This window comes from Capra hircus, chromosome 1 (genome assembly GCF_001704415.2).
Source record: "Capra hircus breed San Clemente chromosome 1, ASM170441v1, whole genome shotgun sequence".
Classification (NCBI taxonomy): domain Eukaryota; kingdom Metazoa; phylum Chordata; class Mammalia; order Artiodactyla; family Bovidae; genus Capra; species Capra hircus.
In genome coordinates this window covers 44,398,283-44,414,392 of record NC_030808.1, presented here as the reverse complement: position 1 = coordinate 44,414,392, position 16,110 = coordinate 44,398,283, and the positions used below count along the sequence as shown (strand labels likewise).

General features: G+C 35.2%; 1 protein-coding gene across 2 annotated transcripts in view; it reads right to left on the bottom strand.

Annotated features, from left to right (window-relative positions):
- TBC1D23 (TBC1 domain family member 23) overlaps positions 2,928-16,110 on the bottom strand; it is a 56,001-nt gene continuing 42,818 nt past the window's right edge. The window contains exons 14-19 of one of the 2 annotated variants that reach the window (XM_005674837.3): positions 14,078-14,217; positions 12,731-12,775; positions 9,720-9,808; positions 7,187-7,322; positions 5,387-5,581; positions 2,934-4,569 (exon numbers count right to left, since the gene is read on the bottom strand). In XM_005674837.3, the coding sequence (XP_005674894.2) occupies positions 4,488-4,569; positions 5,387-5,581; positions 7,187-7,322; positions 9,720-9,808; positions 12,731-12,775; positions 14,078-14,217 (687 nt within the window). In that variant the 3' untranslated portion in view covers positions 2,934-4,487. Of the gene's footprint in view, positions 4,570-5,386; positions 5,582-7,186; positions 7,323-9,719; positions 9,809-12,730; positions 12,776-14,077; positions 14,218-16,110 lie in introns of both variants that reach the window. The other variant, XM_018058802.1, reaches the window with a different exon arrangement.

The window sequence follows — 16,110 nt, the reverse complement described above, 5'->3', positions numbered from 1 at the left end:
TTGGCCACCTGATGCAAAGAGCTGACTCATTTGAAAAGACCCTGATGCTGGGAAAGATTGAAGGCAGGAGAAGGGGCCGACAGAGAATGAGATGGTTGGATGGCATCACCGACTCGAAGACATGAGTTTAAGCAAGCTTCAGGAGTCGGTGATGGACAGAGAAGCCTGGTGTGCTGCAGTCCATTGGGTTGCAAAGAGTCAAGACACGAGTGAGCAACTGAACTGAACTGATTCAATATTAGCTATTACAATCTGATGAAATGTCCTGGAGTTCAATAGCAGTGATGGTTGCACAACTCTAAATACACTACAACCCACTGAATTGTAGGTAAACCTAATGATACATGGACTACATTTCAATAAAGATGTAATTTTTCAAGTTCAAACTGTTAATGGTATAGGTGAAATATTACTTTCATCACACATTCAACCTGTGGAGTTGAGTCTTCCCTAAAGTCAAACTGTCTATTTTAAGTAGAACTGCCAATCTATGGCTCTAAATTTAGTATGTTAGAATATCATGTTAAGAAGTTTTAAAGGTACTGTGTAAAACATATCAGTGGCAAAAAACGGTTGAATAATCATCAGTATAAATTTATCATTCTTACTAGAAACGTGTTATTAATGGTGGGCTGCTGCTGCTAAGTCCCTTCAGTTGTGTCCGACTCTGTGCAACCCCAGAGATGGCAGCCCACCAGGCTCCCCTGTCCCTGGGATTCTCCAGGCAAGAACACTGGAGTGGGTTGCCATTTCCTTCTCCATGCATGAAAGTGAAGCCTCTGTCATGTCCGACAATTAGTGACCCCATGGACTGCAGCCTACCAGGCTCCTCCATCCATGGGATTTTCCAGGCAAGAGCACTGGAGTGGGGTGCCATTGTCTTCTCCGTAATGGTGGGCAAGTGACATCAAATCTTAGAGGATTTATTTTACACCTTAATCAGTCAGTTCAGTTCAGTTCAGTCGCTCAGTCATATTCAACTCTTTGCGACTCCATGAATCACAGCACACCAGGCCTCCCTGTTCATCACCATCTCCCAGAGTTCACTCAAACCTACGTCCATCGAGTTGTTGATGCCATCCAGCCGTCTCAACCTCTGTCGTCCCCTTCTCCTCCTGCCCCCAATCCCTCCCAGCATCAGTCTTTTCCAATGAGTCAACTCTTCGCATGAGGTGGCCAAAGTACTGGAGTTTCAGCTTTATTATCATTCCTTCCAAAGAACACCCAGGCTGATATCCTTTAGAATGGACTGGTTGGATCTCCTTGCAGTCCAAGGGACTCTCACATCCATACATGACCACTGGAAAAACCATAGCCTTGACTAGGCGGACCTTTGTTGGCAAAGTAATGTCTCTGCTTTTTCAATATGCTATCTAGGTTTACAACTTAATAAGCAATACTAATTCCCAGGGATCGGGGAGAGAAGAAGGGTACTCTTTCTTTGCACTAAATTTCTTTGAGCCTTGGTTTTCTCATCTAGAAAAATACAGTAATTACAAGCTAATGAGAAACGCTGGGCTGGAGGAAGCACAAACCGGAATCAAGATTGCTGGGAGAAGTATCAGTAACCTCAGATACGCAGATGACACCATCTGCAGAAAGTGAAGAACTACAGAGCCTCTTGATGAAAGTGATAGTGAAACAGTTGGCTTAAAGATCAACATTTAGAAAACTAAGATTATGGCATCCAATCCCATCACTTCATGGCAAATAGATGGGGTAACTGTGCAAACAGCGGCTGGCTTTATTTTTCTGGGCTCCAAAATCACTGCAGATGGTGACTGCAGCCATAAAATTAAAAGACGCTTACTCCTTGGAAGGAAAGTTATGACCAACCTAAATAGCATATTGAAAAGCAGAGACATTACTTTGTCAACAAAGGTCCATCTAGTCAAGACTATGGTTTTCCCGTGGTCATGTATGGATGTGAGAATTGGACTATAAAGAAAGCTGAGTGCAGAATTAATGCTTTTGACTGCGGTGTTGGAGAAGACTCTTGAGAGTCCCTTGGACTGCAAGGAGATCCAACCAGTCCATCCTAAGGGAGATCAGTCCTGGGTATTCATTGGAAGGACTGATGTTGAAGCTGAAACTGCAATACTTTGGCCACCTGATGGGAAGAGCTGACTCATTCGAAAAGACCCTGATGCTGGGGAAGACTGAAGGCAGGAGGAGAAGGGAATGACAGAGGATGAGATGGTTGGATGGCATCATCGACTCAATGGACATGGGTCTGGGTGCACTCTGGGAGTTGGTGATGGACAGGGAGGCCTGGTGTGCTGCGATTCATGGGGTCACAATGAGTCAGACACGACTGAGCAACTGAACTGAGCTGAACCAAACTCATAATACTGCAAGTCCTGCAATCCCTGGAGGGTACATAGATGTGGGTATCCCAGAGTGAATTCTAGTTGTCTTTATATCAGACCAGTGGAAAGAGGACACAGCTATGTAAGTGCCTGGTACAATCAGTGACAAGTATTTTCATTTGATATTCATGAATAACTGGGCTATTAAGACAAGTGAACAATTTTAGATGAGCAGTTCAGTGGAGCAATTTACTACACGTAGAATATAATGTCATTAGTTTTAAACTCCCTCTTTCCTCTTCCCCATCTGCATGAACACAAAGAGGAATCTAATACTTTCAAACCTGAAATTGGAACACTTAAATTGCACTGTAAGGACAGCCTTCAATTCCTAATTTTGTGGTATCTGTAGAGATTTACAAATGGGTGGAAAGGGAGAAAGAGAGAGATACTGTCATTAAGAACAAAGTTTTGAGGACTTCCCTGGTGGTCCAGTGGTTAAGAGGCTGCACTTTCAATGCCTCCAATGCAGAGGGTACAGGTTCTATCCCTGGTTGGGGAACTAAGATCTTACGTGCACGTTGGCATGGCCAAAAACAACAATTAAAACCCACAAAGTTTTGAGCAAATTGTACTGATTTATTTACAACTGTAATTTATAAAGAGTAACACAAACATCTTTACATTAATATTATGAAAAAAGTCCCATGGCTGAAATGGGCAAAAAATGAGACTTCAGGACATTTCTAAAAGGGGCACCAAAAGAAGGGGGAAAACGCAATACAACAGTCGTGGGGAGTTATAAATATCAAGTATTGTACCAGGTGCAGTTTCATGCAAATGTCTTCAACCACTCAAACTGTTTTTATTTAGATACGAGAATAAAATATCTTGAACTATGTTGCCTTTTATTCACTTGATTTCCTTTAAGTAAATTAAAATAACTGGCTGTAAACAGGATATATCTGAAGATTTCTATCAACCCCTAGAGATAATCCATGACATTTTAAGACATGGCGGGTTGTGAGGATTTGTTACTTCCCAAACAGATTTTTGTAAGCAGTCATTCCATGACCCCAAATGTGTTCCTGGATTTCTTTCACCAAATGTGTCTAACACAAACCTCAATGAATTAAACTGAGAAAGCTGCAAAATAAAGCAGACCCCTTGCAGTTGTGTCATATTAAGAGAATAAAAATCATTTCAAACCACTAGAACTTTAATAAGAAAACAAAAAACAAGAGAAAAATATTTCATGAAGTGATGATAAAAACTAGTTTATACAGCTCTCCGATCATCTACCTTTAAGTCAGTATTAGTGTGGTCACAGACATAATCTCACAGAAAATAAATCCATGTGTGCTCAGCACCTGTTTTGAAATATCCTAAATCAAATGCTCCTCTTGTAAGAGAGACCAATGACACTTGTAAAGATACAATTTTGTCCCCCAAGTGTTACGTTTTAATCTTAACATGCCTACCTACTTATTATAATGCTTTTAACTGCTCCTTAGATACAATTAAGATGAAGTTTAGTATCTAAAGCACTCAGTGTTAAGACTATTAGCTAATGGTACAAAGATGACTTAGAAACTGATGTTTCAACATTTTACTAGCTGGTCTGAATTTGAGTTGGCTGGAATCTTCATCCATTTTATTAAAAAGATTTCATTCTTTTTTAAGATCAGAAATGGCAAGCTAATTATTGATCTATATAATACTTTTTAGTTTCTGATATTGCTCAGTGGGTAAAACTAAATGTAGCAATTAAAGGGGTCTCTTCAGTGAATTCTATCTCTAATTTTCAGTGAAGACATTGCAAATACACATGTGTATGGCTGTTCTTAAATCTGAAACTGATGCATGTTCTCTTAAAACAGCTCTTCAAAACAGAACTGTATTTTGCACCCTTAGTTTATAAGGGCACAGGGTCAGCTACTTTAAAGTCATTTGATAACTGACCTTTATAAGAAATCATTTTACAAAACCAAAAATGCAAAAGAAAATTAAAAAAAATTTAACTGTCCAGAGATTGATTATAATAATTTACACTTTCTTAGACTTGCTATTTAAGCACCCCCATAAGCAAATGAAAGTCTCCAATTAGTATTCAGTCAGGAAAATATGTCCATATTTCTCTTGGTTGCCTTAATTTCTTCTGAAATAATTTCGTTTACATTAACTTTCCAAAGCATCCAAAACTTTCATGATCTGTTGTTTTATGGCTTTGGTAGCATCTCCTGCATTTGGAATCAAATACCTATGGGGGGAAAAATATATGTTAATAACAGCGCCTTCTGTTGAGGACTCAGATTCCACTTCCAATGGGGAAGTGACCCACAAATCCAGCACAGATGCCCTCCCATGTACTCCCTGTCACTTATCTCAACATATACTCAAAAGTGCTATTTTGAAAGAAAGAAAATCCAAATGCAAAATGATTTCTTATTGTGTAGAGCAGGGTGGAATGAACTGGAGATCAGGAGTTAGGAGGGCTATATTTGGTTCTAACACAAGCTAAGTGTGAAGATCTGGAAGTCACTCAATCCCTCTGGGCTTCACATTGTTACCTGTAAGATTAAAGATGATTTAGCTTCAACAGCAATGTGGCTACAGCCTTGATGCCAGTCCAAGAACTGTCTGTCACTGGTCCACAAGAAGGCGAGGAGGAGCTTGAATCAGACTGTTAACTAACTACATCATCCAGCACACTGCTTAGTTCACTGAGACTTTTTAAAACAAGAATTTTTTGATGAAGGAAAATAAAAACAGTGACTTACGTTCCAAAAAAAGCTCATGTAATTGCAAAGCAGCATGTAGCGCAGCACTGGTGTAGAGTATTCCTAAAGACCCTTCTGTCAACGTCTGTGAAGTTAGCTATGGCGCTTAATGAAATCATGTGCTAATGCCTAATCCATATATTACAACAGATTTGTAAGGAAAAGATAGCAGGAACACCAATAAAAGTGGTTCAGGTATCCTATTCCACCATCCATTTCCCCAAAGAGAGAAGCAAATCATGTTTAATAATGAACTAATTCAGTAATTCAGATAATATCATCCTAAGAAAATCTTACCTTTCGATTGCCAAGATTTCTATTCCTGAAGCGCTGCTGTTTCCATACTTGAAGGTAATTAGCTCAGGATGTTTTTTTTTGGATGTTATTTTAACTACAGAATTTAGTGCTTGTCGAGACTGTATATAGGCCAATCCTTTCCGTGAAAGAATCTCCCTTAAACAGTACATATGTGTTGCAGTAACCAACAGATGACTTGAGAGAGACAAAAGATTAAAAAAAACAAAAAGAAATGTCATTCAGAACAGCCGTTACTTCAACAGTCCCAATTATAAAAAATGTTCAACTCCAGATGAAACTACTTTTGAAGGCAAAGGATCACTATTGATTTAAATAAGCTACCTAATAACAGCTTTTAATTTTCCTTCAGTTGTAGGCAAAATTAGTTTTTTATTGACAGATAAATCCTGTAACTATTTAAGAGTAAAGTTTATATTTAATATAATAAAAACTACAATTAGAAACTATTAAAATAATGGATTTTCAGAATCTATTCTACATGGTATTTGAAATATACTACCTTTCAGACTTTTAACAGCAAACTATCCTCATGCAACATACCATAGCATATACTTTATATCAAAGACCACTAAGCAACATCTGGACTGCCTTACATATTTAGTAATATTCTGAAATGGGCCCCAAAGACAAAATAAGGATAGAATTATTAACACCCACACCATGCCTTCTGTCTCAGCTCACTTTTAGTATAGTAATAGTACTCACACACTTTTATGAAATACAATAAGACAGATATCCAGAATGAGGGACATTCTGCAGAACAGCTGACCTAGACTCAAAGGATTCACTCATCACAAACAAAAGCAGGAAGTATGATGAGGGGAGCAGTATTGCTGTTCAAGGGATGAGACTAAGGAGAGAGAAGGCAAATGTGATGTGTAAAACAGGACTAGACCCTGGATCAGGAAAAAAGGATAAAGACTATAAAAGATACCTTGGAGACACTGTGAAAAATTTGCATGTGGTCTGCATGTTAAATGATGCTCATTTTTAAGGTTTTTAAAGATGTGACAGTGTTATTGGAATTGTGGAGACTATTCATATTCTTGAGAGATTTATGCTAAAACACTTGTCATATTTATAAGCTTCTCCTGAGTGGTTTGACAACGGAAAAGTGTGTATGCATATACAAAGATATTTACACAGAGAGATGGGATAGTGTGAAAAAAAGTTAAAAGTAGCTGAGTTTGAAAGAAGCTTATATTCAATGTACTATTCAACTTATCTGTTTAAATTTTTCCCAAAAAATTACCTAAGAAATATTTTTTTAAAAACCAAGGTATATAATACAAGCTGACAGAAGAAATTATATCTTACTGTACTGAGATACATAAAATTTCTTTCACAGTTAACCTTCATATCATGACTTCCCTAGATTCAATCTTATTTCTGAAGAAGGCATTTTAAAAAGTATCGAGGGACTTGCCTGGTGGCACAGTGGATAAGAATCCGCCTGCCAGTGCAGAGGACACAGGTTTGGTCCCTGGTCCAGGAAGATTCCACATGCCATCAAGCAGCTAAGCCCATGCACCACAACTACTGAAGCCTGTGGGCTCTACCGCTCCAGAAACACAGCTGCTAAGCTTGTGTGCCACCACTAGCCTACATACTCCAACTGCTAGAGCCTGTGCTTCACAACAAGAGAAACCACCGCAACGAGAAGCCTGTGCACAGCGACAGAGAGCAGCCCCCAAGCCCAGAAAGCCCATGCACAGCGACGAAGACCCAGTGCAACCAAAACTAAAATTTAGAAGAAAATTCAACTTAAATAAAAAGTACCTAGGAAACATGTGTCCACTTTCTTTCACTTCTTTACAAGGAAAATGATGCTTGACATCTGGCTTGTTTATCCAAGTCTGAATGTTCACAACCTCTTTTCTATCATCATCTGACATTGAAGAACTGTCAATTTCATCTGTAAAGAATTTAAGATGTTAAAAGTGGGTATCACCAAGTTTAAAAATGATAGCCTAAAAAAAATTTCAGTAGTATTTTAAACACACAAGTTGAAGAACAAAACAATGAATTCTAACCCAGCTACTATATTTCCTGTGCCAATGATACTAATATAAAAGTATTATGATGAAACATCACTACATATGGTAAGAAAATCAAGTGAAAATATTACATATATACTTTTATTATAATATTAAACTACCTGAGGAATTTCAACTCTTTTGATTTATACAACATTAACTCTAATCTATGACTAGTCTGTAGGGAGACGGTGGAATTGTCCTATAATAATATTACCACCTATCTTGAGGGCAAAAATGGTGGAGTTCTTTTTCTCTTGCTGGTTTCTTTTCCTTTTTTATTGAAGTACAGGTGATTTACCTAATTATATCAGTTTCAGATATATAACACAGTGATTCAATATTTTTATAGATTACACTCTATCTACAAAATTACTGATTTCTGATTCTGGGGGAAAATAACAACAAAATAATCCTGGGATAAGTAAGTCTATTTAGTGGGGTTTTATGTGAGAGAAATGTAAGACATTCCTGTTATTCTGTTTTTCTAATTTAAGAAAGGGAATTACACTCCCTAGAGTTAATTGCAGATGCTCTTCTCTTCACTTTTCAAGAAATCAAGATACAAGAGACATAGTAAAAAAAAAAGGAAGTCTCACGTATCTATTCACTTCTAGCTTAAATAAAAAGTACAGCCCTCATGGATTTCTGCCCAATCACATCCCCATTTCTTTGCCACCAAGAAACAGTGACTATCTGAATTTGGTGCCACATCTTTACTTTTACTCAAACATGAATATTCTTAAATAATATACAGTACTGTTTTGCATTCTAAGTTAACATAAATAACAGACTGCTCAACTGTATTCTTCTCCAACTGCTACCCTACTCCCAATGTTATAAATTTTACCCATGTTGATAATCATAGCTCCAGTTTTCTTATTTTCATTTCTGTGTAATTTTCCAGAGTGTAAGTACGTATGTGTATATATAAAAATATGATGTGTGAAAACACACCAACATTTATTTATCCATTTCCTTCTTCCTTTTGTTAATGGAATAACAAATATTTAGGGAAAGACAGAGACTGATAGGTAACAGGAAAATGACAGAAGAGACAGAGCAAAAAGGAGAAGGGAAACAATTACAAATAGCACACAGAAGTTTATGAAACAGAGGTAAGAACAGCTAGAGAAGGTGTTGGGGAAAAGCTATAAAGAAATAAAATACAATGTACTGATCATTTTGTTACACTATAAAAGAGAAAATGTACTTTTAAGAGTTTTTATACATATAGAAGAAAAGTAAAAATTCTGTATTTGCTTCAAAAAAATTACATATAGAAAATTATTTTCCCTTCAATGCAGTTTTCAGGAAGGTGACTGTAATATCCATTAAAATGTCAAATGTGAGTCCCTCCAATCTGGCAATCTTACTGTGAAGTATTTACCCTCTAGATACACTTGCAAAAGTTCACCTAGATATATGTGAATATACGTTCACGTATACACACACACACACAACACACACACACACACACAAATAAAGATAGCCACTGCTATTTGAAATAGTAAAAAAAAAAACTGGAAAACTACCAGGGTCAACCGGGAGAAGACTGATTTAATTATGGTGCATTTGTATAACAGGAAGTCAGCTGTGGGCTGAGGTGGAAAATACAAAATATGTATTACTAAGTGAAAAAAAGCAAGATGAGATTTAGGAGTATTCTTCTTGTTTTGTACTTTTATATACAACATATACTTAATATACAATATATATTTTTATATATTTTTTCTAACTCAACACACATTAATACTAATTATGATCACTTAATCAGGGTAATCTGAGCAGCAGGATTATGAACAAAAACAATAAATTATTTTTTAAAACATAAAGACAATCATGAATCTCCCTGGCACAATATCCCCATCTTGTGGCCCTTTAGGATATTGCCCCCAATTTCAAAAGCCTCTTTTCAGATGTCTCAATTTTTGAGATTTCCTGAACTTCAGTCTCACAACTCTTAATCTCCTGCATGGCTGAATCAAGGGGATTTACATCCAATCCCATGGATTTAAATACTATTTATACACTGATAAGTCCCAGATTATCACCAGCTTGGACATCTCTCCTCAACTAGATGCCTATAATTATTGCCTACTCAGCATTTCTACTGCATAATTTAAGGCATCTAAAACCAAACTCTGAATAGAAAAACCAGACTCCAATCTGCTCTACAGAACCTCACTGTGTCTTGCTGGTCCCAGAACGATCTCTACAATCACTCCTGACGCCTGAGGAAAGCAGTCTGTATACAGAGAAGTGTAGTACTACACCTGTGTCGTATTCTTCCTCATCCCCGATGCTGAAAACAGGCTTCACACCACGGTAAGGCTTACCCACTCTGTCACTGCTGCTCACATGCCTATATTCAGAGAAGTGTAAGAGGGAAATCATCACTTAAGTTTCTAAAGATTTTCCCCAAGTATCATCTGAATATTAAAACAAAATACAAATGTTCTTTGTCCACCCCCTACCTCACCATGTACCACCCAGCTTCAGGACAGTTATGTTAAGGAAATTGAAACAAGATAAGGAAATTATGTTAGCAAAAGTGGCACAAGGTCTTGGTATGCAGAATGCTTTCAAATCTGTAAAAATTATGTTTAAAACAATTTTAATGTTCATATAAACCAATGCACTGGGATATTCCTTAACCTCTGAGCTCTGTGTCCTCAGCTGTAAAACAGTAATGACAATATCTACTGGTTACTGTGAAAATTAAATCAGTTAATATTTGGTAAAGCTCTTGAAATAATGTCTGGCATAAAGCAAGTACTACATACATGCTTCTTAGACAAAACAGTTTATGAAACCAAATATTCAAATTCTAGTAGGAGTGCTGAAGGGTTTTTCATTTGGGTACATATGTCTTAAGGTTTTTCCTCCCATTTTTTCGTGTTTCTGTTACTTCTATTTCAATAGAAACTAAGATGCTACTTTTACATAAATAAACCCTGAAAATGAATTTGCCTTTCATTCTCAAGTGGCAGAAACAAACAACATGTAAACTCAAATTTAATTAGTTCTGTAGGAAGCTCTCTTTTTTATACAAAAATCAATACCTTGTTACTTTTCAGGTAATCTCCAATAAACCAAGAAGTAAAATTAAAATATTTAGACAAAATATTACATGTTTCTGGAGAAAGAGTACTGTATTATTTGTAGGATAAGGTTCAGCTAAGATAATCTATGATGAAGGAAAATTGTGGCTTGCTTTTTCCCTTGTCATGTTAAGAGAGAGTTCAATTAAGTTATGTGTCTTAGAATTCAATTTTTCCAAAAAACAGAGATCAAATCTATATTTTAAATAATTTCTTAACACACAGCATCAATAAAAATCATGACCTAATTTGGTTAAAATATGCTTAAATCTTTACTTCTCCCAAAACAATATTCCTTAACAGAAGACTAACAAGAGTTGAGTGTATGACAGAATTGTAAGTTAATCAATACACTGCTTACAGTTTATGTTAAAATCATAAAATCATTTGATTTTTATGCTAAAGCATATCTAATGTAAAGTTATCCTATAAATTAGCAAATTTTACTCATTAAAGACAAAGAAATGAAGGAAATAATTAAAATGAAATAAATCTATGCAAATCAGATTCAGCTTTCTTACAAAAGGCAAAGACAAACATAGCTTTATGTAACAATACATTTATGTCATCTAGATTATAAAATTGTATGAGATCATGTTATTGGTTCTTTCCTGATATTAAAGCATAATTAAACTTCTATAATATAGAAAATAATGAAGATAATGTTTACAGTAAATCCTTGCACCAGAATATAAGTATGAATAAAGTGACATCCAAAAGTGACAACGAAGCTATACATTATTGAGCAAAATGTATGATACAATGCAGTTTTTATAAACAAAATGGCTAAAGGTAACTAATAAAGTTCTTAAAAGACTATCAAAAGCTGAAACTCAATGGCTGGACTCTTTAAAAGCAGTCTATCTATGCTTTTTTGCAGAAACAAAATCTACAAAATAGTCTGAATAGATTTTAACTTTATTAACTGGGCTCAAAAAAAAAACCAAATTTATTGTAACTTTTCATTAAATTCTATTTTCAAAATGGATATAATCTCTAGGGACCAGAAAAGATAATTTTTAATTTTTTAAAAATTCTTTGGGATAAAATTTGGAAGTTAAAAAAAAAAAATCAGAATAATTCGATGGTCTTGTAACAGAGAAAACAGAAAGATGATTCACAAATAGATTATAATTTTAAAAGAAGCCATCCCCTTTAAAATTATAAAATTGTAATAGAAGCTCTATAACTGGCATCATACAGGAGCAGTCACAGTAAATAAAATCTTATACATAAGTTGAAAGTAAACTATTGCTAAAAATGCTACTTCTAATTCACTGAAAACATTGAAATGATCTGCCAAAAAAGTCAACTCCGTTATTCCAGAGCTTAACTTACTTTTCAAAGTATGACTAGAACTTCTTTTTAAATGTTCATAAGGTATTGCTGTAATTGATATTCAAATTAAAATTGTAGAAAAGTCATGCATATAAAAATGTAAAGCCATATAGTATAAGGTTCTATTATTTATCCTAATTGAAGATCCAGTAGATTTCTAAACTTTAAATCTATGGAATTTAATAACAAGTACCCCATTTTACTGGGATCAGAGAAGAGATGGATTATATATAACATGTCCACCGTGGCCTAATTTCTTTCAAGGAAAAGCAAAGGCAGAACCCTAGAACTGGAGTTCTTTGGAACTGATTTATATAATGTTGTCTCTCCAACTTAAACACATACCTCTTATTAAGAAAATTCTAGCAATATTATCAAATGACATCGTGTACATGAAATAACAAAAAATTTGAACCACAAACATGCTTTTTTTCAGGTGCTACAATTTTCTCCACTGTTAGGGCATGAGACAAAAGTAAATGATCTCCAAAGCTAATAGCCTCCCAACTCTGAGACTACGTATTTTCTTTGTTTCATCTTCCTCTGTCTTAGAATAAAAACATGAAATTTGTTTTATGAAATTGTTGTGTTCGAATTACTTGATTTTCATCTGAGGAACAGGAGATATGAAGGGGGAGGCAAGGAAAAAAATTTAAATGATCAAGCAACAAAACCAAAAGGAAAGCATATCAGCATCACACACTCCTAAAAGCAGAATGAGAAGAGTTCAGCCTTTCAGACAGCTGCATGAAATCTGAGCCAAGACAGCAAGAGGCTTAGAGACAGCATGATGCATGCTAAAGGAAAAGGATGGTCCAGTAAAGCTGCGCTACTCATTGGCTTACCGCTCGGTACATGTTCTGTCTGGCCAAGGAAGATTGAAAGACATTCTACAGCAAATTGAGGCAGAGGACAGAACAATATGATTATTAAAAACACAACAGCTTTAAAACAAAAATATAGTATAATCAGTTTTTCTAACCCAGAGTGTATATTAAAAAGAAAAATGTTTTGATGATCCCAAGTACAAAGAAAAATGAAGAAAAGCCAGTTTCAAGTGATTCTTTAACAAAGAGAATAGCCTTTTCAACTTAGTATTATCACCAGTTCATTTTAAAATAAAATTTTAAGTGTTCATGCTACAAAATGTAGCAATAACAGTACCCTAATTGAGAATGCACTAAAAGTATTTTTAAAAATAAAGCTTTTGAAAGCAGACACAATTTTAATGAGCAAAAAAAAAACTTTCAGCCTTGATAAAAAAACTTTTAACATTATTTATCAGTTGCCCATTTTAGACAAAGTATAGTTTTTCGGATTAGTGAAAATAACCTACATCTTGTTATTTACAAAACGAAAAAATACCTGTGCATGCATATGTACTTTATTTAATAAAATGAAAAATAGTACATTCCTTATATTCAGTTCTTAAAGTCAAATACTTCAACTCTCCTAGGATACTGCAAGTAAGACATGAGATGAAATTAAATACTGTAACACATTTCCAAGATCAGGCCTGCTTAGAAACAAATTTCACACTGGAACTATTAGGTTAGCTTTGAACTCTAAGAACAAGAAAGATCAGTGAAACTAACCTGGAGAAAAAGAAAACATACTGTGCACTCACAGTCCCAGTGAGAAACAATGTAATAGACATTCTTAAACTTCCTTATCATTTGTTAGCTGGTTACTTCATTTGTAATTCATGGGAAAAGTGAGGTCACACATGTTGTGAACAAACTTCTATGAAGATCTGAATTCTTAAACTTAAGAAAATGGGGTTCTGTTTTATTTAGTATGACTCAATTTTCTAGGTTTTAAATTCCTGAAGCCAAGAAAGAGATTACGGCTATGAGATTACTGCACTTAACAGATGATTCCAACCACCTGACAGGTGGGATTATACATAATAGTGTTGGAACATTTTTTTCTAATGAATGGCTTGAAAGGGGCAGAATTATTATTTGCCACCTATTCTGGGCAGTGAGAGAAGAGAGTAATCTTCATAGTCAAACTTTACAGCAATAAAGAACATCTCTGTGATGATAATGAAAACTGGAATCATCTAATCTAAAAAAATGTAATTTACAGTCCTTTTTTAGAGCATATTCTAGTCAACTAACATTTACTGTAAGATACTTTTCTTTAGCTTGAGTTACTCATCACAAATTCATACTGTATAAGTAACTCACCGGTCCACAGGAGTTGATGTATTCTCAATAAAGCTGATAACTTTTTCCCTGACATTAACAGATTTTGTCTTCAAAGCAACAGTCATTTTATTAACTAATGATTTCATTCCTCTGTCATTTGAACCATTAGAAGATTCACCCTAGGAGGGGAAAAAAAAGAATTTATTGATGAATTAACTGCTCTCCAAATGACTAGCAAGACACACTACTGCTGAAGGTTGTCTCCATGTTAATGCACTGAACTGCACCTCCTACCACAAAATCATATCTTAAAGTCCTAATTACCCAGTATACCTCAGAAAAGTGACTATAGGTGGACACAGGGCCTTTGAAGAGTAAATTAAGGTTAAATGAGGTCATGTAATAGGTAGGCCCAATCCAAAATGACAGATGTCCTTACAGGATAAAGGGGAGACATCAGGGGCTTACAGGCCCAGAAAAAAGGCCCTGTCATCTGCAAGCTGAAGACAGGTGCTTCTGGAGAAATTAAAGCTGTCAACCCTTCCATCCCAGACCTCTAGCCTCCAGGACAATGAGGAAATAAATTTAGGTTGTTTAAGTCACCTAATCGGTTGCATTTTGTTAAGGCAACCCGAGTAGACTGACACACTGGGTGAAACCATTTTAGGAATGGAAGGTAGAAATGAAAATTGAGAATATGTATTACACACATAAATGTGTGGAACCTGAAACTACCTTTTATTCAGTAAGAAATAAAATTACTGACCTCTTAACTCAGATAACTCTATAAAAATAAGTAAAATTACAATCAGAGTATCATTCATATAGCTAAATTTTGAAACATTTATTCTTTGTAAATTTTTGCTGTTTAAGACATTACTTAGGTCTTTATTTCTTAAGAAAAGTCATCTTCATGCACCTAGTGTAATAGATTTGAGTATAATTCTTGAATTGTATATAACTGTTCCCTTACATCCTACAGCAGCGGTTCCCAGTCCTTTTGGCACTAGGAACCAGCTTCGTGGAAGACATTTTTCCACAGATGGGGGTTGGGGAATAGTTCAGGCGTCAAGGGGAGTGGCAGATGAAGCTGCTTTGCTCACTCACCTCCCGCCACTCACCTCCTGCTGTTCTGTGCAGTGGGCTTCTAACAGGCCTTGGACCTCTGCCCTGCAGGCAAGCTGGTAGCAGATGTCGAAAGTTTAAAAATTTGCCTATCTTCTGCCCATTAATTCCTCTTCAGGATTTATGGGAAGGAAATAATCAGAAAATGCCCTAGGATTTAGTCACTAAACTATTTTTTTAAAAGTTTAAAAATCAAGCATTTAAAAATAGAAAATGCTCAAAATGTTCAGTGAAAAAGCAGAAAATAAACCTATTTGTACACTCTGAGCACTACTTTTAAAATACAATACTAAAAAAAGCATTATAAAAGATGTGAAGAAAATATTTCAAAATATGAACAGTTGTTATCCATGGTTAGGTAACAATTAATTTTGCTTTCTTTGTATTTTTAATATTTACATATGATGCTACAATGAAACGTATTATTTTTATTTGTAAAAAAGTCATTAATTAAAATGTATTATTTTTACTTTTAAAAGAAGTCAGTCATTAACTAAAATACATTACTTTTATTTTTAAAACAAGTAAGGCATTAACTAAATAACATAAAAATCATGTTTCCATTTCCATATCCAACTTCAAAACCAAATTATACTGACCATGGAATTCTTTGGTACTTTAGAAGATAACACATCTTTAAGAGTTTCTTTAATAGCCTCAATCATTGCTTTTTAAATCTGAAGATAAAAACTTCAATAGAGAGACTATCCAATGCTGTGGGTGGGAATATAAATTAGAATGATGTTTTTTGGAGGGCAATTTGATAATAATGCAGAATTCTAAGGATTTTGACATGTAATCTTTTGATCAAGTTATTTCATTTCTAGGCCAAAATAATCATGTCATATGCAAACATTAGTACAAAAATGAATAGTAGTGTGCACAACAGAAAAAGACTGGAAGCAATGTAAATATTCAATAGTAAGGGACTAACAAAACAAATTATA